The sequence below is a fragment of the Melanotaenia boesemani genome, chromosome 22, assembly GCF_017639745.1.
Source record: "Melanotaenia boesemani isolate fMelBoe1 chromosome 22, fMelBoe1.pri, whole genome shotgun sequence".
In the NCBI taxonomy this organism is placed as follows: domain Eukaryota; kingdom Metazoa; phylum Chordata; class Actinopteri; order Atheriniformes; family Melanotaeniidae; genus Melanotaenia; species Melanotaenia boesemani.
The window spans coordinates 1829356-1854027 of NC_055703.1; the positions used below are offsets into that span (position 1 = coordinate 1829356).

Consider the following 24672-nt stretch of genomic DNA (forward strand, 5'->3'; position numbering starts at 1 on the left):
CATGTGGACAGGGTTTTACCAGCGTTGACGAGAACGTGTTGTAGTGTGTTGTGGTCTCGAAATGAACTTCAGATATTTAGTTGGTAGCAGGAAAATATTTGGAAACGAGTAATTCGCGCCTCTATCAGCGACTGAAAATATGGAGGATTTAGAACTGAGCCTTTCATCTCTGAGCATCATATCCAGACATGTTGATAAAAGTCACAACGAACTTAGCCAGTATCTGTCGAAACAGGTAAGATGTGTAAATTACTGTGTGGTAATGCCCACTGCGCAGGTACCACTGAGTACAGAAAGTGTTCATGTTATGGCTTTAAAACGGCTACATGGTGTAAATATTTGGATAGAATACAACACTAACTAATCAATATAATTTCCATCCATGTCGCCCACGTGCCCCCTGGCAGATTTGGAGCCAACAGGACAGAAGGTGCATCCTGGAGTGCTTGGCTCAGCTTCTCTTGGAGAGGGATCACACTTTGCTGGTTGCTCGACACCTGCGAGCCCTGGTTCTGGATCTGTTGGAGCGGAACGCGGACAGGGTTAAAGCCGGGGGCAGGCTCAGCCATGACCTCCACGAGCGCCTGTGTGTGGCTGTCAGCAAACTCCTGGGCATCATTCCTGATGCACACGCGTGAGTGGAATTGTCTTCTGTCCCTTCACAGCAGTCCGTGTTGACCGAGCAATGCAGGGGCTAATTTCCAGCTTCTCTCCTAAGGTTCGCTGCCAGGTACTTCAGCCATGCCCCGCCAGTGTTCCAGAGGCTCTTCTTCACCAGTGAAGAGTCGTCAGCCGTCCAGTATGGCCCCAGGAGGATGAAGCTGCGGGACCTCATGGGCGCCACCCTGCGTTTTCTCCAGAGCGATTGTGCCAAGTTTGGGATGCTGTGGGACTGGAGTCCCTGTGTGTCACAGCTGCTCACCAGTGACGTCATGGTCCGAGGGTTCGTACCTGTGTCTTTTCAGTGGTGTCATGTAACCAGAGATGGTTTGATGGTGGAAATCCAAATAAGTTTCCTTCCTGTGTGTGTGTGTGTGTGTGTGTGTGTGTGTGTGTGTTGGGTAACAATTAAAGGAAGGGCTGGGATTTATATCTACATCTAACTGCAGCCTTGTGTAAGTCATGTTTTCTGAGGAGGTGGGAGGTGTGATGTGTCATGTTATCATGGGTGATTCGGAGTCCTCAACCCAGACATAATTAGTCAGACGTGGCTTCTTGGAGTGGGTTTGGGCCACTGGGGGTTCTCAGTACTTCCATCATCAGCTATCCTGAGTCAGGGTGAGACTATCATATGAGCAGAAAGTATTATCCAACACATCCATGGGTATAGATGATCAGTCTCTCAGACAGTACGGATCTAAAACCAGGAGGTCCTCGCCAGCTCAGTGGCTCCGGGTCGGATGGCATGGATGAGATGCCCAGGAGCGTGGTGTCCATGTCTCTGCAGCTGGAGCAGAAGTTGCTTGGATCTGTTGGTAGGGCAGGTTTCTGGTGGCAGATACCAGGACTGAGATGGTGGATGGGATCTACCGGAAAAGCTACGATACAGAACCAGCTGTAATTAAATTCTTACGGACTTCCACACCCAGTCCTTTTCTTTCTTTATTCTGCAAATACAATGAGTCCCCAAGATCATCCTTCCGCTCTCCTTTCAATATGTCGCTAACGTGATCGGTTGAACCAGGAGCCTACTTCCTAACAGTGTGCAGACCTCTCATCAAGGGGAGGGAAAGGGGGTGGATCACTCATCAGGTGCATTCAAAATCGGATGAATAGGTTTAACATATTTAGTCCATTTTGACTAAATCTGGTAGAACTTTTTCTAATTTGGGAGCAAAAGACATGTTCCCAAAAAGTCTCCATCACGCTAACCCTGAAGCTGTTTCTGGGTGTAATAAAATGTCTCACAAAGTTTTCCCAGCATTACCCAGTGATCAGTTTTTCCCACTTCCTCCTCACGTAGCCTGTTCCCTCCGGTTCAGATGTCTGGATACCTTCATATTCCAGAGATGATGTTATTCCACTTTCCTGATCTGGTTTAAGACGGAAACACGTGGAGACTTTCTGGGACCACGAGTTTATTTGTCCCTACTGGGAAGAGAGACACAGAGAGATTGAGTGAATGTTCCTGTTCTGTTTGTAACCACGGACCTGGGTGATAGAAATGAGAAAAACTAGTGACAGAAAACTACTACGTACATTACCAGCTGCAAGTAAACACGCTACTACAAGGACATGTCTGAAGGTGGAGCCACCCTGTGCTGAGAGATGATCCACATGTATCAGACCATTAAAACAAAGAAAGAAACGTGGATAAATCCTGACCCTCCATCTTCCAGAGCCCTTTTCACATTTCCATCAAAGTGGTGTTTGATTTGCAAACATCCATAAAAGTCCTATTTTCCCCAAACAGCCTTCTCGGTCATCTTTCATTTGAGGCGGGGTGATAGTTCTGAATCGTATTTATTGAAGCACAGTTTATTTTATCCTGACAGGTTCCTTTGTTCTTCGTATGTTTGATGCTTTTAAAAAGAGGCTCAAGACCTTTGTAGCTTAGCTTTTAACTGAATTCTTGGGAAAACACTGGCTCGTGCCCTCCTTGGGGTTGCAGATTCTGGGGATTGACCCGTGAGCACATACATGCTCTACCACTGAGCTACATCCTCCAGTGTTTTCCTCATGGGGATCCTCCATGCTGGGGGTTTTACCTGCTCGGTCTGGGGGTTGTTGTCACGGTGATCGTCCTTTTCTGGGTGGCTGGGGCCCTGCACTGCAGCCTTACAGCTGGCTTGGATCCTGGTCTGCCTAGATCAGGGTGGTTGCTATGGCAACAGCATCTGTGGACATGGGTGGACTGGCTCCTGGTGTGGATGGATCACCATGATATTGTTTCCTCAGAATCATCAGGCCAGATGTTTATCACTTTTAGTATTTTATACTACATTCAGTTTAGAGACAGAAAGTAGGCAGTCTACTTAGTGCAGAATAAGGTGTGTGTGTGTGTGTTTTTGCTGTGTTATCTGTTTTGGTGTGAAGGCTTTAAATGCGTGAATAGTTTTCTCATGTAAAGCGTTTTGTGAAAAGCGCTTTATAAATAAAGTTTGTTTTGACTTGTTTGCTTCTGTTTGCTTGTTGTTTTCGTAGCTTTAGTGATAAAAGCTTTATTGACCCCCCCCCCCCCTCACAGTGCTGTTGTTTTGTAAAAAAGTTACTTCTGTATTTCACATGTTTATTTAAGTTATTTCTCCTTCAGTTTGGTAATCATAGATCTGGTTTCTCCGTTGAAGGTTTCTGAGTGAAGCTTCTTTAGTTCTGCCTCTAAGTTGTGGTTGTTATTTTCCTCACATCCCAGAGGCGGCACCTCTGCATCGCTTTAATGTTTTAGCTTCATTAACTGGGGAAGTGGTGAAACGTGAACAGAGATCTGTGCTGCTCTACCTTGCAGAGGTTACAGCCGTGTGGCTAAGCAACATGCGTGATGCTTGTTCTGTGCTGTGTTTTCTCCACCAGGTACACCGGCCAGTGTTTGGCCCTGGTCTCTCACATGACGGACAACCAGAGAAGCATCTTCCTGAGGAAAGTGCTGACAAATGATGAGATCATGCACATGAAAATGAAGTATGTGTGCACATTTTTTCCTGTTTCATTTTTTATTTAGCTAAATGAGAGTGACCTGTAAACACAAAGTAATTGTTCTAAAACGATGTTTATTGTTGCATCTGACTGGATTCATTCTTCATTAATTCAGACGTGAGGTCCAGGTTTAATGGACGACGTTAGTAGCTGCATCATGTTTGCTAACTTCAGTGTCCTTGGATGCTGCAGTCAGGCTCATTGTGATGGCTTATTGGGACTTTTTCTGACACTTAAATGTTAAGTTTCCCCTCAACAGCTACATGTTTGCTGAGAAAAATTATTTTAAAATTAATCTTGTCTAAGCCGAGGATGTCCAGTCCAAATCGTTGTGGGCCAGAGTCCTGCAGGTTGTAGACGTTTCCCAGCTCCTAAATGAAATGAAACAGCTCTGCACACCCCTGTTAAAGATTTCCAGCAGCTAAGGCCTGCAGTAGGGTGGCCGTGGAGGACGTAGGTGGACATCCCGGCTCTCTGCTGCGTGTCTTGACTTTTCCTCTGATCCTTGTCCAGAGCTTTGGAGGAAGGTCAACAGATGGAGACGGAGAGAGCCTTGGTGTTAGCTAATCAAGGAGGTGTGATGTGGCACCAGGAGATGGGTAAGAAGTCGACCAGAGGGCAGGTGGTGTCGGAGGACCTGTCCTTGAACGTTGTGGCGGTCTGCGGCGTGGTGCTGCCGAGGATCGGTCCCAGACAGGCTGAACAAGTGTGTTTGTCAAAGAAAGACTTTCCCTCTGTTTTTATTAATTTATCTTTATTCTCATTCCAAATGCTGAGCTTGGTGTTTGTTTATAGGTGAACCCGACAGACCTGGTGCTGGTGGACTCAACCTGGCGTAACCTGAGAAGACTGGCTTTGGCTGTGGCTTCCCAGAAAGCTGTGCTTCTGGAGGGTCCAATAGGATGTGGTAAAACTGCCCTGGTAGAGTTCATGGCTGCCATCACAGGGCATACGAAGGCTACAGAGATCCTCAAGGTCCAACTCGGGGATCAGACGGACAGCAAGGTGAGGCTGATCTCCGCTCCCCGGTGGTTCCCAGGGTGGAACAGTGACCTGACTCCTGTTGCTGTTGCAGATGCTGCTGGGAATGTACCGCTGCACGGATGTACCAGGAAAGTTCGTGTGGCAGCCAGGGACGCTCACACAAGCTGTTTCCAGAGGCCAGTGGATCCTCCTGGAGGACATTGATCATGCACCTCTGGATGTGGTGAGCTCAAGCCGGCCAGGAGTTGCTCTATCAGTTTCCCTTCCACATGTTCTACACCAGGCTGAGATTCCAGGAGTGAATGATGTGTTCCAGGCTACTATCAGAACTTATTTCTGACCGGCTGTAAACAGAAATCTATCTCTGAAGCCATACTGGTCTCCAGTAGCAGATGATGCTCCCGTTACACCAGCAACCTAGTCCAGTAAAAAACTTGCTCCACAACACGCCTTTTATCCATAAAACCATGTTTTAGGTGAAAATAGCAGGAGTGTAATAGCATTGTGGACAGTCATTACTTTAAACTACGTGTCCTTTTATCAGATTTCTGTGCTTCTGCCTTTGATGGAGAACAAGAAGCTGATGATTCCAGGACGGGAGGATTGCATCGATGTTGCTCCTGGATTTCAGTTCTTTGCTACCAGAAGGTAAGAATGAAGATAATCATGTAATAAAGCTCAGCTCTGCTTGTTTTACACGTCAAATAAGATAGGATTCTTGTTTTCATGTCATGGTTTTCTTTCTGTGGGTTATATTTGTCACATCGCCAGTAAACGTGATTAAATCCTCCCGTTCTTCAGCCGCTGTGAAACTGAAAGGAATTCGTGTACTTTAGCTTCCCTGCCTGCCTTAGTTACTTCCAGTCTCCCTCTTTCCAGTCCATAGTCCACCTCTAACCCCGATGTGACAAACACATCATGAATCTGGTGGCAGTTTCACCAGCATTGTAACCTGAAGGGATTCTCCATCTGCAGACCTCACCCTGTGGACAAAGCCCGGTCTGCATCTTCTCTTCAACTCTTCTACTCAAGCCATTTCAGGAATCTCCAAATCAACCCAGATGTCCCAGATTTACTGTTACAGACCAACTTCTCCAGATCCCATCCATCAATAAGGCTTCGTTTCTAGAATCTGCCTACTTTAATATGAAATAACGTAATCCCTGACAACATATGGACAGAAGCTCTGACAGGAGTTAATAGCAGCCCATCGTGAGTGTTGTTTGGTCTTAAGTCCTGACCATCTGTGTCTGGGCAGGTGTTATCGTGCCGGTCCTGGTTCAGTTACTGGTCCAGTTTTTACAACCTTCTCATAAGCCCTTGTTACAAATCATACATCTTTCATAGACAAAAAATTATAGAGAGTTTTAGAAAGTGGAAATAAGTCTGTTATCGGTTCCACAGAGAGATTTTATCAAACTGGTATGTAGACCCATCTGCCACACAAAGCAGGTCCAGGCCAGTGGTTAAATAAAGACTTTTATTTAACTTTTTACCTTTAGTCCTCTGAAAGAAAAAAGTACTTGGACCAAGTTGTTAGTGAGGCTCTTAGATCAACACTCTTCACTCGGTCTAGTCTGAAAAGGGTCCCTCCAGTTCATGAGTCCAGCATTAACATCTGGTCGTACCAGGAGATCCCGACAGCAGAGTGATGATGATGACTGTGGGCGGAGTCTCATGAAGTCTTGGTTTGTGTTGCAGGATGTATTACAGAGCTGGAAGTTGGCACAAAGCTCAGAGCTCTCATGCAGCCCTGCTGGATAAGTACTGGACCAAGCTGCAAATGGGCAACATGCCCCGAGAGGAGCTGAAGAAGGTGAGCATCGTGGATCTAGCTTTTTCTGTCTCTCACCCACAACTTCCACCGGTGTGTGTGTGTGCCACGTTACAGCTACGCAGCGGCCATTTTAGTCAACGGTTTGATTCCCACCAGGCGTTGCGGTATGTGTCAGAAGCTCTCCGAGTCTATTTGTAACAGAACACGCATCCAGAACACTTCAAACTCAGCAGTTCAGATAGCGCCAGACAGGAAATCAGACACGGGAGCAGTGTAAAAGCTTGCAGTAGTTTTCAAAATAAAAGCCCCCATGTAGTTTTGCCCTGCTGAACCATGAAAACATGACATTAACCGTCAGGGGTCTCAGTGTTTGTCTTTTTACATCATGGATGACAAGAAGTTTATCCTGGAAGTGGAGAATCACAAGATTCTCCACTTCTCCTGTAACTTCGTGATCTCATGGATCCAGCTAGGTGGACTGCCTTAGTGGGCGCTTCACACCTGACGCGCTCCCGGTGTGGACTGACTCGCCACGTAGGACAAAACAAAACCGCAGCCCAGCCAGAATGTGGTGCACATGCATCTGGTGGAAACTGGGGGTAATGCTACATTCACATCAGGGTAGTCCGCTAGACTCGGTACGACTGGGGAGTCGGTTCAGTTTGAGGCCAGGATAGTCCGCTAGACTCGGTACGACTGGGGAGTCGGTTCAGTTTGAGGCCAGGATAGTCCGCTAGACTCGGTACGACTGGGGAGTCGGTTCAGTTTGAGGCCAGGATAGTCCGCTAGACTTGGTACGACTGGGCAGTCGGTTCAGTTTGAGGCCAGGATAGTCCACTAGACTCAGTACGACTGTGGAGTCGGTTCAGTTTGAGGCCAGGATAGTCCGCTAGACTCGGTACGACTGGGGAGTCGGTTCAGATTAGAATCTAAAATGCTGATGTGAATAAGTCCTTTGTGTTTCAATGACATAATTTTCCCAGAGTCTAGACAACCTAGCTAGGACATAGCCCACATATTGTGTGATAGCAGTTGGAATCGGCTCCAGACCGTTGTGTTGTATTTTTTATATAAAAATCAGTAAAAACGATAAATGTGTTCCCCATCTTACGTTCCTGCCATAACCTTCGTGTACAGCAGCATCATAAAGACAAAGCTCCCGTCTTATGTGTGCAGGTGCTCATCAGCAGGTATGCCAGCCTGACGGTGGTGTCGGACCGTCTGCTGGATATCTACTGCCAGCTCACTGGGGAGAGACACTCCAGCCTGGATGCAGGCAGCCTCCAGACCTCCGATGAGGACCAGCAACGCGAGGCTGAAGACAAAAACACCCTGCTGGAGGGGAGAGCTCTTTCCATGAGGTGAGGCAGCTTCCTCTCCTATCTGTTTCCTGCTTGTTTTTCATTGTCTGGCATTAACCCATATGCCCATGTGGTCCCATGACTCCGTAATATAACTGGCAGAAATACCAGGATTTCCTGCTTCTGCCTACAATTGGAAACCACTTGAATCTGATGGAAACCAGTAAAAAAGTCAAGTAGCACGACTGTTCTTCCAAATGAAATGCTGACTTTACATCATGAATGGTTTTAAACTGGAATGATTGTGAGAGTAAAATATGTTGTTTTAATGGAAGTCAATGGGACATTTTTGGCCATTAAGGCCAGCAGAGGGAGTATCTGATACTATGTAAAAAATACCAACATCAGATCAAATATGCTGCCAATCTTTGACATTTCCAAGACTCTAATCACCACCAAAGCTCCCTCCCTGTAATATTTATTTTGTTTTGTTTTTTTATGAATAATCAATAACTAAAATGGTTAAACAGGCATTTAAAGTGTTAAAATCCTAAAAATGATTGAATGTTTGATGGTTTTCAGCTGTTTACAAAGAACAGCAAAAGTTGATAAAACCACATTATGCTGTGTTTTTCTGTTTTTTGGTGATAAAACTGATAACATTCAGTGAGACGTCTTGTACAGCCATCGTTATAGGTCCATAGAGAGCCATCTTTTTCCTGTTTTACCCCTCAAATAATATGCAGTGTTTTCCTCATACGAGCCTGTAGAAATGTGTTCACTGACGCATGTTGGACAGAAATGTGATCGATTTAACGCAACACAAATAATGAAGCACTTTTTACTGCAGCTGTAACTGCTGGTTTCTGATGAGGTTCCTGCAAGTTGTTAAATAGATAATTCAGCTTCTCTGGGAGCTCAAACAGAACGCAGCAACATTCTTCTTTTTATTAAAAGACAATTCAACACTGAAGAGTTGGGAATAATGTGGTAAATGTATTTGTTAAATTGATTTATAAACTCATGGATTTTATCCCCAATAGCAGATAACCATCATACCAGATGATGGAACTGAGATGTTTCACCATGTGATGAAAATATGAGCTGATAGTGAATCTGATGTAGCAACTTGTCTAGAAAAAGTTGGAACAGGAGCAACAAAAGGCTGGAAAAGTACCTTGTACAAACCAAAAACACCTGGAGGAGCATTGGACAACTAATCAGGTTACCTGGCAACAGGTCAGTAACATGACTGGTATAAAAGGAGCATTTCAGAGAGGCAGAGTCTCTCAGATGGAAAGATGGACAGAGCTTCACCAATCTGAGACAAACTGTATCTAAAACTGTGGAAAAGTTTCAGAAATTTCATGGGATCTAGTTTTGACCTTCTAGCTATTCCCGTGTACACAGAGATTCCTCCTGATTCTCTGAATGTTTTGATATTATAAACTGTAGACGGTGGGATCTTCTAAGTCCTGACAACGCTGAGGAGCATTTTTCTGGAATTGTTCCACAATGTTGAATGGTCGTGGATCAGTTCTATCTTCTTCTTCGTGTCACAGACAACAGGAAGTTAAAACAATCTGTTGGACTCCTCCTGCATAACCCCAGCCAAAACTAGTGGTCTGAAGCTCAGCCTCCCTGAATTTAATTAGCTTTCCACTGCTGGGAAGTTCAATAGTTTATTGATTGGTCTGTCCTCCAGCAGTGTGCTGGGATGACAGATCCTCCAGGTCACTGCAGCGTCCTCTCGTTTGGAGACACACTCTGTCCCGGTGATGACTGGACTTTCTGTAAACTGTGTCCCACAGACGGTGTTGCTGAGACTCCGGCTCCGCTCTCGTTAGTACCAGTTCCTTTCATGGATCAATATAATTACAGTTTTAGGTTGGCAGCCGTATCCATGTGTGCTGGTTCAGCCATTTCCAGGTTGGGCATGACAGTCACTGAGAGTCTAAATCATAATGTTTCACTCATAATACCAAGAAATTAACCCTTCAACCTCCAGCAGCTTCCCTTTAGCTGGTCTACAGAAGTTTTCCAGGCATTTCTATCCTGTCCAGGAGGTTTACAATCCAGCCACTAAATGTAGTTTTATTCAGAGACTCTATCTGGTAAATCCGCAATGATCCATGATAACAGCATTATTTATCACATTTCATCATAAAAACATCACCATCACTACTATGTTGCTAAGAGACCTCTATTTAGACCTGGACATGATGATGAAGCCACTTCCTGTCAGACTTTCCACCAATCAGAGAGCTTAGATTGACGGTAACGTCCAATCAGGAGCAGCCAAAGATCAACCAGTGAGCAGAAAGTTCTGTGTGTGTGTGAAAAGAAGAAAAATAATGCTCCTCTATGGCTGGAATAAAGCCAAGAAGACGTTTCTGATGCACGGTGGCGCCACAAAGCAGCTGAGCTGGAGTTGGTTTAGTGAGGATAGCAGGTAAATAGTAGCAGGAATAACTGGAAATGAGGAAAAAGTGGAAACATGGAAATAGTTTCTGTTGTGTGTTTGTTTCAATAACAATATTTTTTCTCCTGAAAGCCAAGACTTGAGAGAACGATGAGATGAGAAAAGGTTTGGTCACTGTTGGTCTGTGTGTTATTTCTACAAAGTTCTGTTAGTAATAAATTCTGTTTTCTTCTTCTGGTCGACCTTTATGCTGCTACATCTATTCATACATTCATTTTACATCATTTTACCTCCCAGTCTGACAGCTGCTACACACTGGTTTATACTGGTATTAAAAGCTGCTACACACTGGTTTATACTGGGATTAAAAGCTGCTACAGACTGGTTTATACTGGGATTAATAGCTGCTACACACTGGTTTATACTGGGATTAAAAGCTGCTACAGACTGGTTTATACTGGGATTAAAAGCTGCTACAGACTGGTTTATACTGGGATTAAAAGCTGCTACAGACTGGTTTATACTGGGATTAAAAGCTGCTACAGACTGGTTTATACTGGGATTAAAAGCTGCTACAGACTGGTTTATACTGGGATTAAAAGCTTCTACAGACTGGTTTATACTGGAATTAAAAGCTGCTACAGACTGGTTTATACTGGGATTAAAAGCTGCTACAGACTGGTTTATACTGGGATTAAAAGTTGCTACACACTGGTTTATATTGGGATTAAAAGCTGCTACACACTGGTTTATACTGGGATTAAAAGCTGTTACAGACTGGTTTATACTGGGATTAAAAGCTGCTACAGACTGGTTTATACTGGGATTAAAAGCTGCTACAGACTGGTTTATACTGGGATTAAAAGCTGTTACAGACTGGTTTATACTGGGACTAAAAGCTGCTACACACTGGTTTATACTGGGATTAAAAGCTGCTACACACTGGTTTATACTGGGATTAAAAGATGTTACAGACTGGTTTATACTGGGATTAAAGGCTGCTACAGACTGGTTTATACTGGGATTAAAAGCTGCTACAGACTGGTTTATACTGGGATTAAAAGCTGCTACAGACTGGTTTATACTGGGATTAAAAGCTGCTACAGACTGGTTTATACTGGGATTAAAAGCTGCTACAGACTGGTTTATACTGGGATTAAAAGCTGCTACAGACTGGTTTATACTGGGATTAAAAGCTGCTACAGACTGGTTTATACTGGGATTAAAAGCTGCTACAGACTGGTTTATACTGGGATTAAAAGCTTCTACAGACTGGTTTATACTGGGATTAAAAGCTGCTACAGACTGGTTTATACTGGGATTAAAAGTTGCTACACACTGGTTTATATTGGGATTAAAAGCTGCTACACACTGGTTTATACTGGGATTAAAAGCTGTTACAGACTGGTTTATACTGGGATTAAAAGCTGCTACAGACTGGTTTATACTGGGATTAAAAGCTGTTACAGACTGGTTTATACTGGGATTAAAAGCTGCTACACACTGGTTTATACTGGGATTAAAAGCTGCTACACACTGGTTTATACTGGGATTAAAAGATGTTACAGACTGGTTTATACTGGGATTAAAGGCTGCTACAGACTGGTTTATACTGGGATTAAAAGCTGCTACAGACTGGTTTATACTGGGATTAAAAGCTGCTACAGACTGGTTTATACTGGGATTAAAAGCTGCTACAGACTGGTTTATACTGGGATTAATAGCTGCTACACACTGGTTTATACTGGAATTAAAAGCTGCTACAGACTGGTTTATACTGGGATTAAAAGCTGCTACAGACTGGTTTATACTGGGATTAGAAGCTGTTACAGACTGGTTTATACTGGGATTAAAAGCTGCTACACACTGGTTTATACTGGGATTAAAAGCTGCTACACACTGGTTTATACTGGGATTAAAAGCTGTTACAGACTGGTTTATACTGGGATTAAAAGCTGCTACAGACTGGTTTATACTGGGATTAAAAGGTGCTACAGACTGGTTTATACTGGGATTAAAAGCTGCTACAGACTGGTTTATACTGGGATTAAAAGTTGCTACACACTGGTTTATATTGGGATTAAAAGCTGCTACACACTGGTTTATACTGGGATTAAAAGCTGTTACAGACTGGTTTATACTGGGATTAAAAGCTGCTACAGACTGGTTTATACTGGGATTAAAAGCTGCTACAGACTGGTTTATACTGGGATTAAAAGCTGTTACAGACTGGTTTATACTGGGATTAAAAGCTGCTACACACTGGTTTATACTGGGATTAAAAGCTGCTACACACTGGTTTATACTGGGATTAAAAGATGTTACAGACTGGTTTATACTGGGATTAAAGGCTGCTACAGACTGGTTTATACTGGGATTAAAAGCTGCTACAGACTGGTTTATACTGGGATTAAAAGCTGCTACAGACTGGTTTATACTGGGATTAAAAGCTGCTACAGACTGGTTTATACTGGGATTAATAGCTGCTACACACTGGTTTATACTGGAATTAAAAGCTGCTACAGACTGGTTTATACTGGGATTAAAAGCTGCTACAGACTGGTTTATACTGGGATTAGAAGCTGTTACAGACTGGTTTATACTGGGATTAAAAGCTGCTACACACTGGTTTATACTGGGATTAAAAGCTGCTACACACTGGTTTATACTGGGATTAAAAGCTGTTACAGACTGGTTTATACTGGGATTAAAAGCTGCTACACACTGGTTTATACTGGGATTAAAAGCTGCTACACACTGGTTTATACTGGGATTAAAAGCTGTTACAGACTGGTTTATACTGGGATTAAAAGCTGCTACAGACTGGTTTATACTGGGATTAAAAGGTGCTACAGACTGGTTTATACTGGGATTAAAAGCTGCTACAGACTGGTTTATACTTGGATTAATAGCTGCTACACACTGGTTTATACTGGAATTAAAAGCTGCTACAGACTGGTTTACACTGGGATTAAAAGCTGCTACAGACTGGTTTATACTGGGATTAAAAGCTGCTACAGACTGGTTTATACTGGGATTAAAAGCTGCTACACACTGGTTTATACTGGGATTAAAAGCTGCTACAGACTGGTTTATACTGGGATTAAAAGCTGTTACAGACTGGTTTATACTGGGATTAAAAGCTGCTACAGACTGGTTTATACTGGGATTAAAAGCTGCTACACACTGGTTTATACTGGGATTAAAAGCTGTTACAGACTGGTTTATACTGGGATTAAAAGCTGCTACAGACTGGTTTATACTGGGATTAAAAGCTGCTACACACTGGTTTATACTGGGATTAAAAGCTGTTACAGACTGGTTTATACTGGGATTAAAAGCTGCTACAGACTGGTTTATACTGGGATTAAAAGCTGCTACAGACTGGTTTATACTGGATTAAAAGCTACTACAGACTGGTTTATACTGGGATTAAAAGCTGCTACAGACTGGTTTATACTGGGATTAAAAGCTGCTACAGACTGGTTTATACTGGGATTAAAAGCTGCTACAGACTGGTTTATACTGGGATTAAAAGCTGCTACAGACTGGTTTATACTGGGATTAAAAGCTGTTACAGACTGGTTTATACTGGGATTAAAAAGCTGCTACAGACTGGTTTATACTGGGATTAAAAGCTGCTACAGACTGGTTTATACTGGGATTAAAAGCTGCTACAGACTGGTTTATACTGGGATTAAAAGCTGTTACAGACTGGTTTATACTGGGATTAAAAGCTGCTACAGACTGGTTTATACTGGGATTAAAAACTGCTACAGACTGGTTTATACTGGGATTAAAAGCTGCTACAGACTGGTTTATACTGGGATTTAAAGCTGTTACAGACTGGTTTATACTGGGATTAAAAGCTGCTACAGACTGGTTTATACTGGGATTAAAAGCTGCTACAGACTGGTTTATACTGGGATTAAAAGCTGCTACAGACTGGTTTATACGGTGATTTAAAGCTGCTACAGACTGGTTTATACTGGGATTAAAAGCTGCTACAGACTGGTTTATACTGGGATTAAAAGCTGCTACAAACTGGTTTATACTGGGATTAAAAGCTGCTACAGGCTGGTTTATACTGGGATTTAAAGCTGCTACAGACTGGTTTATACTGGGATTAAAAGCTGCTACAGACTGGTTTATATTGGGATTAAAAGCTGCCACACACTGGTTTATACTGGGATTAAAAGCTGTTACAGACTGGTTTATACTGGGATTAAAAGTTGCTACACACTGGTTTATATTGGGATTAAAAGCTGCCACACACTGGTTTATACTGGGATTAAAAGCTGTTACAGACTGGTTTATACTGGGATTAAAAGCTGCTACAGACTGGTTTATACTGGGATTAAAAGCTGCTACAGACTGGTTTATACTGGGATTAAAAGCTGCTACAGACTGGTTTATACTGGGATTAAAACCTAGTACAGACTTGTTTACAGTGGATTAAAAGCTGTTACAGACTGGTTTATACTGGGATTAAAAGCTGCTACACACTGGTTTATACTGGGATTAAAAGCTGCTACACACTGGTTTATACTGGGATTAAAAGATGTTACAGACTGGTTTATACTGGGATTAAAAGCTGCTACAGACTGGTTTATACTGGGATTAAAAGCTGCTACAGACTGGTTTATACTGGGATTAAAAGCTGCTACAGACTGGTTTATACTGGATTAAAAGCTGCTACAGACTGGTTTATACTGGGATTAAAAGCTGCTACAGACTGGTTTATACTGGGATTAAAAGCTGCTACAGACTGGTTTATACTGGGATTAAAAGCTGCTACAGACTGGTTTATACTGGGATTAAAAGCTGCTACAGACTGGTTTATACTGGGATTAAAAGCTTCTACAGACTGGTTTATACTGGGATTAAAAGCTGCTACAGACTGGTTTATACTGGGATTAAAAGCTTGCTACACGACTGGTTTATACTGGGATTAAAAGCTGCTACAGCACTGGTTTATACTGGGATTAAAAGCTGCTACAGACTGGTTTATACTGGGATTAAAAGCTGCTACAGACTGGTTTATACTGGGATTAAAAGCTGCTACAGACTGGTTTATACTGGGATTAAAAGCTGTTACAGACTGGTTTATACTGGGATTAAAAGCTGCTACACACTGGTTTATACTGGGATTAAAAGCTGCTACAGACTGGTTTATACTGGGATTAAAAGATGTTACAGACTGGTTTATACTGGGATTAAAGGCTGCTACAGACTGGTTTATACTGGATTAAAGGCTGCTACAGACTGGTTTATACTGGGATTAAAAGCTGCTACAGACTGGTTTATACTGGGATTAAAAGCTGCTACAGACTGGTTTATACTGGGATTAATAGCTGCTACACACTGGTTTATACTGGAATTAAAAGCTGCTACACACTGGTTTATACTGGGATTAAAAGCTGCTACAGACTGGTTTATACTGGGATTAGAAGCTGCTACAGACTGGTTTATACTGGGATTAAAAGCTGCTACACACTGGTTTATACTGGGATTAAAAGCTGCTACACACTGGTTTATACTGGGATTAAAAGCTGTTACAGACTGGTTTATACTGGGATTAAAAGCTGCTACAGACTGGTTTATACTGGGATTAAAAGGTGCTACAGACTGGTTTATACTGGGATTAAAAGCTGCTACAGACTGGTTTATACTTGGATTAATAGCTGCTACACACTGGTTTATACTGGAATTAAAAGCTGCTACAGACTGGTTTATACTGGGATTAAAAGCTGCTACAGACTGGTTTATACTGGGATTAAAAGCTGCTACAGACTGGTTTATACTGGGATTAAAAGCTGCTACACACTGGTTTATACTGGGATTAAAAGCTGCTACAGACTGGTTTATACTGGGATTAAAAGCTGCTACAGACTGGTTTATACTGGGATTAAAAGCTGCTACAGACTGGTTTATACTGGGATTAAAAGCTGCTACAGACTGGTTTATACTGGGATTAAAAGCTGTTACAGACTGGTTTATACTGGGATTAAAAGCTGCTACACACTGGTTTATACTGGGATTAAAAGCTGCTACACACTGGTTTATACTGGGATTAAAAGCTGTTACAGACTGGTTTATACTGGGATTAAAAGCTGCTACAGACTGGTTTATACTGGGATTAAAAGCTGCTACAGACTGGTTTATACTGGATTAAAAGCTACTACAGACTGGTTTATACTGGGATTAAAAGCTGCTACAGACTGGTTTATACTGGGATTAAAAGCTGTTACAGACTGGTTTATACTGGGATTAAAAGCTGCTACAGACTGGTTTATACTGGGATTAAAAGCTGCTACAGACTGGTTTATACTGGGATTAAAAGCTGCTACAGACTGGTTTATACTGGGATTAAAAGCTGCTACAGACTGGTTTATACTGGGATTAAAAGCTGCTACAGACTGGTTTATACTGGGATTAAAAGCTGCTACAGACTGGTTTATACTGGATTAAAAGCTGCTACAGACTGGTTTATACTGGGATTAAAAGCTGCTACAGACTGGTTTATACTGGGATTAAAAGCTGCTACAGACTGGTTTATACTGGGATTAAAAGCGCTTACAGACTGGTTTATACTGGGATTAAAAGCTGCTACAGACTGGTTTATACTGGGATTAAAAGCTGCTACAGACTGGTTTATACTGGGATTAAAAGCTGCTACAGACTGGTTTATACTGGGATTAAAGCTGCTTACAGACTGGTTTATACTGGGATTAAAAGCTGCTACAGACTGGTTTATACTGGGATTAAAAGCTGCTACAGACTGGTTTATACTGGGATTAAAAGCTGTTACAGACTGGTTTATACTGGGATTAAAAGCTGCTACAGACTGGTTTATACTGGGATTAAAAGCTGCTACAGACTGGTTTATACTGGGATTAAAAGCTGCTACAAACTGGTTTATACTGGGATTAAAAGCTGCTACACACTGGTTTATACTGGGATTAAAAGCTGCTACAGACTGGTTTATACTGGGATTAAAAGATGTTACAGACTGGTTTATACTGGGATTAAAGGCTGCTACAGACTGGTTTATACTGGGATTAAAAGCTGCTACAGACTGGTTTATACTGGGATTAAAAGCTGCTACAGACTGGTTTATACTGGGATTAAAAGCTGCTACAGACTGGTTTATACTGGGATTAAAAGCTGCTACAGACTGGTTTATACTGGGATTAAAAGCTGCTACAGACTGGTTTATACTGGGATTAATAGCTGCTACACACTGGTTTATACTGGAATTAAAAGCTGCTACACACTGGTTTACTACTGGGATTAAAAGCTGCTACAGACTGGTTTATACTGGGATTAAAAGCTGCTACAGACTGGTTTATACTGGGATTAAAAGCTGCTACACACTGGTTTATACTGGGATTAAAAGCTGCTACAGCACTGGTTTATACTGGGATTAAAAGCTGCTTACAGACTGGTTTATACTGGGATTAAAAGCTGCTACAGACTGGTTTATACTGGGATTAAAAGCTGCTTACAGACTGGTTTATACTGGGATTAAAAGCTGCTACAGACTGGTTTATACTGGTATTAAAGCTGCTACACACTGGTTTATACTGGGATTAAAAGCTGCTACAGACTGGTTTATACTGGGATTAAAAGCTGCTACAGACTGGTTTATACTGGGATTAAAAGCTGCTACAGACTGGTTTATACTGGGATTAAAAGCTGCTACAGACTGGTTTATACTGGGATTAAAAGCTGCTACAGACTGGTTTATACTGGGATTAAAAGCTGCTACAGACTGGTTTATACTGGGATTAAAAGCTGCTACAGACTGGTTTATACTGGGATTAAAAGCTGCTTACAGACTGGTTTATACTGGGATTAAAAGCTGCTACAGACTGGTTTATACTGGGATTAAAAGCTGCTACAGACTGGTTTATACTGGGATTAAAAGCTGCTTACAGACTGGTTTATACTGGGATTAAAAGCTGCTACAGACTGGTTTATACTGGGATTAAAAGCTGCTACAGACTGGTTTATACTGGGATTAAAAGCTGCTACAGACTGGTTTATACTGGGATTAAAAGCTGCTACAGACTGGTTTATACTGGGATTAAAAGCTGCTACAGACTGGTTTATACTGGGATTAAAAGCTGCTACAGACTGGTTTATACTGGGATTAAAAGCTGCTACAGACTGGTTTATACTGGGATTAATAAGCTGCTACAGACTGGTTTATACTGGGATTAAAAGCTGCTACAGACTGGTTTATACTGGGATTAAAAGCTGCTACAGACTGGTTTATACTGGGATTAGAAAGCTGTTACAGACTGGTTTATACTGGGATTAAAAGCTGCTACAGCACTGGTTTATACTGGGATTAAAAGCTGCTACAGCACTGGTTTATACTGGGATTAAAAGCTGTTACAGACTGGTTTATACTGGGATTAAAAGCTGCTACAGACTGGTTTATACTGGGATTAAAAGGCTGCTACAGACTGGTTTATACTGGGATTAAAAGCTGCTACAGACTGGTTTATACTTGGATTAATAGCTGCTACACACTGGTTTATACTGGAATTAAAAGCTGCTACAGACTGGTTTACACTGGGATTAAAAGCTGCTACAGACTGGTTTATACTGGGATTAGAAGCTGCTACAGACTGGTTTATACTGGGATTAAAAGCTGCTACACACTGGTTTATACTGGGATTAAAAGCTGCTACAGACTGGTTTATACTGGGATTAAAAGCTGCTACAGACTGGTTTATACTGGATTAAAAGCTAGCTACAGACTGGTTTATACTGGGATTAAAAGCTGCTACAGACTGGTTTATACTGGGATTAAAAGCTGTTACAGACTGGTTTATACTGGGATTAAAAGCTGCTACACACTGGTTTATACTGGGATTAAAAGCTGCTACAGCACTGGTTTATACTGGGATTAAAAGCTGCTACAGACTGGTTTATACTGGGATTAAAAGCTGCTACAGACTGGTTTATACTGGGATTAAAAGCTACTACAGACTGGTTTATACTGGGATTAAAAGCTGCTACAGACTGGTTTATACTGGGATTAAAAGCTGTTACAGACTGGTTTATACTGGGATTAAAAGCTGCTACAGACTGGTTTATACTGGGATTAAAAGCTGCTACAGACTGGTTTATACTGGGATTAAAAGCTGCTACAGACTGGTTTATACTGGGATTAAAAGCTGCTACACACTGGTTTATACTGGGATTAAAAGCTGCTACACACTGGTTTATACTGGGATTAAAAGCTGCTACAGACTGGTTTATACTGGGATTAAAAGCTGCTACAGACTGGTTTATACTGGATTAAAAGCTACTACAGACTGGTTTATACTGGGATTAAAAGCTGCTACAGACTGGTTTATACTGGGATTAAAAGCTGTTACAGACTGGTTTATACTGGGATTAAAAGCTGCTACAGACTGGTTTATACTGGGATTAAAAGCTGCTACAGACTGGTTTATACTGGGATTAAAAGCTGCTACAGACTGGTTTATACTGGGATTAAAAACTGCTACAGACTGGTTTATACTGGGATTAAAAGCTGCTACAGACTGGTTTATACTGGGATTAAAAGCTGTTACAGACTGGTTTATACTGGGATTAAAAGCTGCTACAGACTGGTTTATACTGGGATTAAAAGCTGCTACAGACTGGTTTATACTGGGATTAAAAGCTGCTACAGACTGGTTTATACTGGGATTAAAAGCTGTTACAGACTGGTTTATACTGGGATTAAAAGCTGCTACAGACTGGTTTATACTGGGATTAAAAACTGCTACAGACTGGTTTATACTGGGATTAAAAGCTGCTACAGACTGGTTTATACTGGGATTTAAAAGCTGTTACAGACTGGTTTATACTGGGATTAAAAGCTGCTACAGACTGGTTTATACTGGGATTAAAAGCTGCTACAGACTGGTTTATACTGGGATTAAAAGCTGCTACAGACTGGTTTATACGGGGATTAAAAGCTGCTACAGACTGGTTTATACTGGGATTAAAAGCTGCTACAGACTGGTTTATACTGGGATTAAAAGCTGCTACAAACTGGTTTATACTGGGATTAAAAGCTGCTACAGGCTGGTTTATACTGGGATTTAAAGCTGCTACAGACTGGTTTATACTGGGATTAAAAGCTGCTACAGACTGGTTTATACTGGGATTAAAAGCTGCTACAGACTGGTTTATACGGGGATTAAAAGCTGCTACAGACTGGTTTATACTGGGATTAAAAGCTGCTACAGACTGGTTTATACTGGGATTAAAAGCTGCTACAAACTGGTTTATACTGGAATTAAAAGCTGCTACAGACTGGTTTATACTGGGATTAAAAGCTGCTACAGACTGGTTTATACTGGGATTAAAAGTTGCTACACACTGGTTTATATTGGGATTAAAAGCTGCCACACACTGGTTTATACTGGGATTAAAAGCTGTTACAGACTGGTTTATACTGGGATTAAAAGCTGCTACAGACTGGTTTATACTGGGATTAAAAGCTGCTACAGACTGGTTTATACTGGGATTAAAAGCTGTTACAGACTGGTTTATACTGGGATTAAAAGCTGCTACACACTGGTTTATACTGGGATTAAAAGCTGCTACAGACTGGTTTATACTGGGATTAAAAGATGTTACAGACTGGTTTATACTGGGATTAAAGGCTGCTACAGACTGGTTTATACTGGGATTAAAAGCTGCTACAGACTGGTTTATACTGGGATTAAAAGCTGCTACAGACTGGTTTATACTGGGATTAAAAGCTGCTACAGACTGGTTTATACTGGGATTAAAAGCTGCTACAGACTGGTTTATACTGGGATTAAAAGCTGCTACAGACTGGTTTATACTGGGATTAAAAGCTGCTACAGACTGGTTTATACTGGGATTAAAAGCTGCTACAGACTGGTTTATACTGGGATTAAAAGTTGCTACACACTGGTTTATATTGGGATTAAAAGCTGCCACACACTGGTTTATACTGGGATTAAAAGCTGTTACAGACTGGTTTATACTGGGATTAAAAGCTGCTACAGACTGGTTTATACTGGGATTAAAAGCTGCTACAGACTGGTTTATACTGGGATTAAAAGCTGTTACAGACTGGTTTATACTGGGATTAAAAGCTGCTACACACTGGTTTATACTGGGATTAAAAGCTGCTACACACTGGTTTATACTGGGATTAAAAGATGTTACAGACTGGTTTATACTGGGATTAAAGGCTGCTACAGACTGGTTTATACTGGGATTAAAAGCTGCTACAGACTGGTTTATACTGGGATTAAAAGCTGCTACAGACTGGTTTATACTGGGATTAAAAGCTGCTACAGACTGGTTTATACTGGGATTAAAAGCTGCTACAGACTGGTTTATACTGGGATTAAAAGCTGCTACAGACTGGTTTATACTGGGATTAAAAGCTGCTACAGACTGGTTTATACTGGGATTAAAAGCTGCTACAGACTGGTTTATACTGGGATTAAAAGCTGCTACAGACTGGTTTATACTGGGATTAAAAGCTTCTACAGACTGGTTTATACTGGGATTAAAAGCTGCTACAGACTGGTTTATACTGGGATTAAAAGTTGCTACACACTGGTTTATATTGGGATTAAAAGCTGCTACACACTGGTTTATACTGGGATTAAAAGCTGTTACAGACTGGTTTATACTGGGATTAAAAGCTGCTACAGACTGGTTTATACTGGGATTAAAAGCTGCTACAGACTGGTTTATACTGGGATTAAAAGCTGTTACAGACTGGTTTATACTGGGATTAAAAGCTGCTACACACTGGTTTATACTGGGATTAAAAGCTGTTACAGACTGGTTTATACTGGGATTAAAAGATGTTACAGACTGGTTTATACTGGGATTAAAGGCTGCTACAGACTGGTTTATACTGGGATTAAAAGCTGCTACAGACTGGTTTATACTGGGATTAAAAGCTGCTACAGACTGGTTTATACTGGGATTAAAAGCTGCTACAGACTGGTTTATACTGGGATTAAAAGCTGCTACAGACTGGTTTATACTGGGATTAAAAGCTGCTACAGACTGGTTTATACTGGGATTAATAGCTGCTACACACTGGTTTATACTGGAATTAAAAGCTGCTACACACTGGTTTATACTGGGATTAAAAGCTGCTACAGACTGGTTTATACTGGGATTAGAAGCTGCTACAGACTGGTTTATACTGGGATTAAAAGCTGCTACACACTGGTTTATACTGGGATTAAAAGCTGCTACACACTGGTTTATACTGGGATTAAAAGCTGTTACAGACTGGTTTATACTGGGATTAAAAGCTGCTACAGACTGGTTTATACTGGGATTAAAAGGTGCTACAGACTGGTTTATACTGGGATTAAAAGCTGCTACAGACTGGTTTATACTTGGATTAATAGCTGCTACACACTGGTTTATACTGGAATTAAAAGCTGCTACAGACTGGTTTACACTGGGATTAAAAGCTGCTACAGACTGGTTTATACTGGGATTAAAAGCTGCTACAGACTGGTTTATACTGGGATTAAAAGCTGCTACAAACTGGTTTATACTGGGATTAAAAGCTGCTACAGGCTGGTTTATACTGGGATTTAAAGCTGCTACAGACTGGTTTATACTGGGATTAAAAGCTGCTACAGACTGGTTTATACTGGGATTAAAAGCTGCTACACACTGGTTTATACTGGGATTAAAAGCTGCTACAGACTGGTTTATACTGGGATTAAAAGCTGCTACAGACTGGTTTATACTGGGATTAAAAGCTGTTACAGACTGGTTTATACTGGGATTAAAAGCTGCTACAGACTGGTTTATACTGGGATTAAAAACTGCTACAGACTGGTTTATACTGGGATTAAAAGCTGCTACAGACTGGTTTATACTGGGATTTAAAGCTGTTACAGACTGGTTTATACTGGGATTAAAAGCTGCTACAGACTGGTTTATACTGGGATTAAAAGCTGCTACAGACTGGTTTATACTGGGATTAAAAGCTGCTACAGACTGGTTTATACTGGGATTAAAAGCTGCTACAGACTGGTTTATACGGGGATTAAAAGCTGCTACAGACTGGTTTATACTGGGATTAAAAGCTGCTACAGACTGGTTTATACTGGGATTAAAAGCTGCTACAAACTGGTTTATACTGGGATTAAAAGCTGCTACAGGCTGGTTTATACTGGGATTTAAAGCTGCTACAGACTGGTTTATACTGGGATTAAAAGATGCTACAGACTGGTTTATACTGGGATTAAAAGCTGCTACAGACTGGTTTATACGGGGATTAAAAGCTGCTACAGACTGGTTTATACTGGGATTAAAAGCTGCTACAGACTGGTTTATACTGGGATTAAAAGCTGCTACAAACTGGTTTATACTGGAATTAAAAGCTGCTACAGACTGGTTTATACTGGGATTAAAAGCTGCTACAGACTGGTCTATACTGGGATTAAAAGTTGCTACACACTGGTTTATATTGGGATTAAAAGCTGCCACACACTGGTTTATACTGGGATTAAAAGCTGTTACAGACTGGTTTATACTGGGATTAAAAGCTGCTACAGACTGGTTTATACTGGGATTAAAAGCTGCTACAGACTGGTTTATACTGGGATTAAAAGCTGTTACAGACTGGTTTATACTGGGATTAAAAGCTGCTACACACTGGTTTATACTGGGATTAAAAGCTGCTACACACTGGTTTATACTGGGATTAAAAGATGTTACAGACTGGTTTATACTGGGATTAAAGGCTGCTACAGACTGGTTTATACTGGGATTAAAAGCTGCTACAGACTGGTTTATACTGGGATTAAAAGCTGCTACAGACTGGTTTATACTGGGATTAAAAGCTGCTACAGACTGGTTTATACTGGGATTAAAAGCTGCTACAGACTGGTTTATACTGGGATTAAAAGCTGCTACAGACTGGTTTATACTGGGATTAAAAGCTGCTACAGACTGGTTTATACTGGGATTAAAAGCTGCTACAGACTGGTTTATACTGGGATTAAAAGCTGCTACAGACTGGTTTATACTGGGATTAAAAGTTGCTACACACTGGTTTATATTGGGATTAAAAGCTGCCACACACTGGTTTATACTGGGATTAAAAGCTGTTACAGACTGGTTTATACTGGGATTAAAAGCTGCTACAGACTGGTTTATACTGGGATTAAAAGCTGCTACAGACTGGTTTATACTGGGATTAAAAGCTGTTACAGACTGGTTTATACTGGGATTAAAAGCTGCTACACACTGGTTTATACTGGGATTAAAAGCTGCTACACACTGGTTTATACTGGGATTAAAAGATGTTACAGACTGGTTTATACTGGGATTAAAGGCTGCTACAGACTGGTTTATACTGGGATTAAAAGCTGCTACAGACTGGTTTATACTGGGATTAAAAGCTGCTACAGACTGGTTTATACTGGGATTAAAAGCTGCTACAGACTGGTTTATACTGGGATTAAAAGCTGCTACAGACTGGTTTATACTGGGATTAAAAGCTGCTACAGACTGGTTTA

At 41.5% G+C, this 24672-nt stretch overlaps 1 protein-coding gene across 1 annotated transcript in view; it reads left to right on the forward strand.

Annotated features, from left to right (window-relative positions):
• The first annotated feature begins 14 nt into the window (after positions 1 to 14).
• Positions 15 to 24672, forward strand: part of mdn1 (midasin AAA ATPase 1) — a 94402-nt gene continuing 69744 nt past the window's right edge. The window contains 10 exon segments of the mRNA XM_041975695.1: positions 15 to 235; positions 408 to 634; positions 719 to 943; positions 3511 to 3618; positions 4147 to 4339; positions 4429 to 4638; positions 4709 to 4840; positions 5162 to 5265; positions 6319 to 6433; positions 7571 to 7755. Coding sequence (XP_041831629.1) covers positions 140 to 235; positions 408 to 634; positions 719 to 943; positions 3511 to 3618; positions 4147 to 4339; positions 4429 to 4638; positions 4709 to 4840; positions 5162 to 5265; positions 6319 to 6433; positions 7571 to 7755 — 1595 coding nt within the window. The 5' untranslated portion in view covers positions 15 to 139.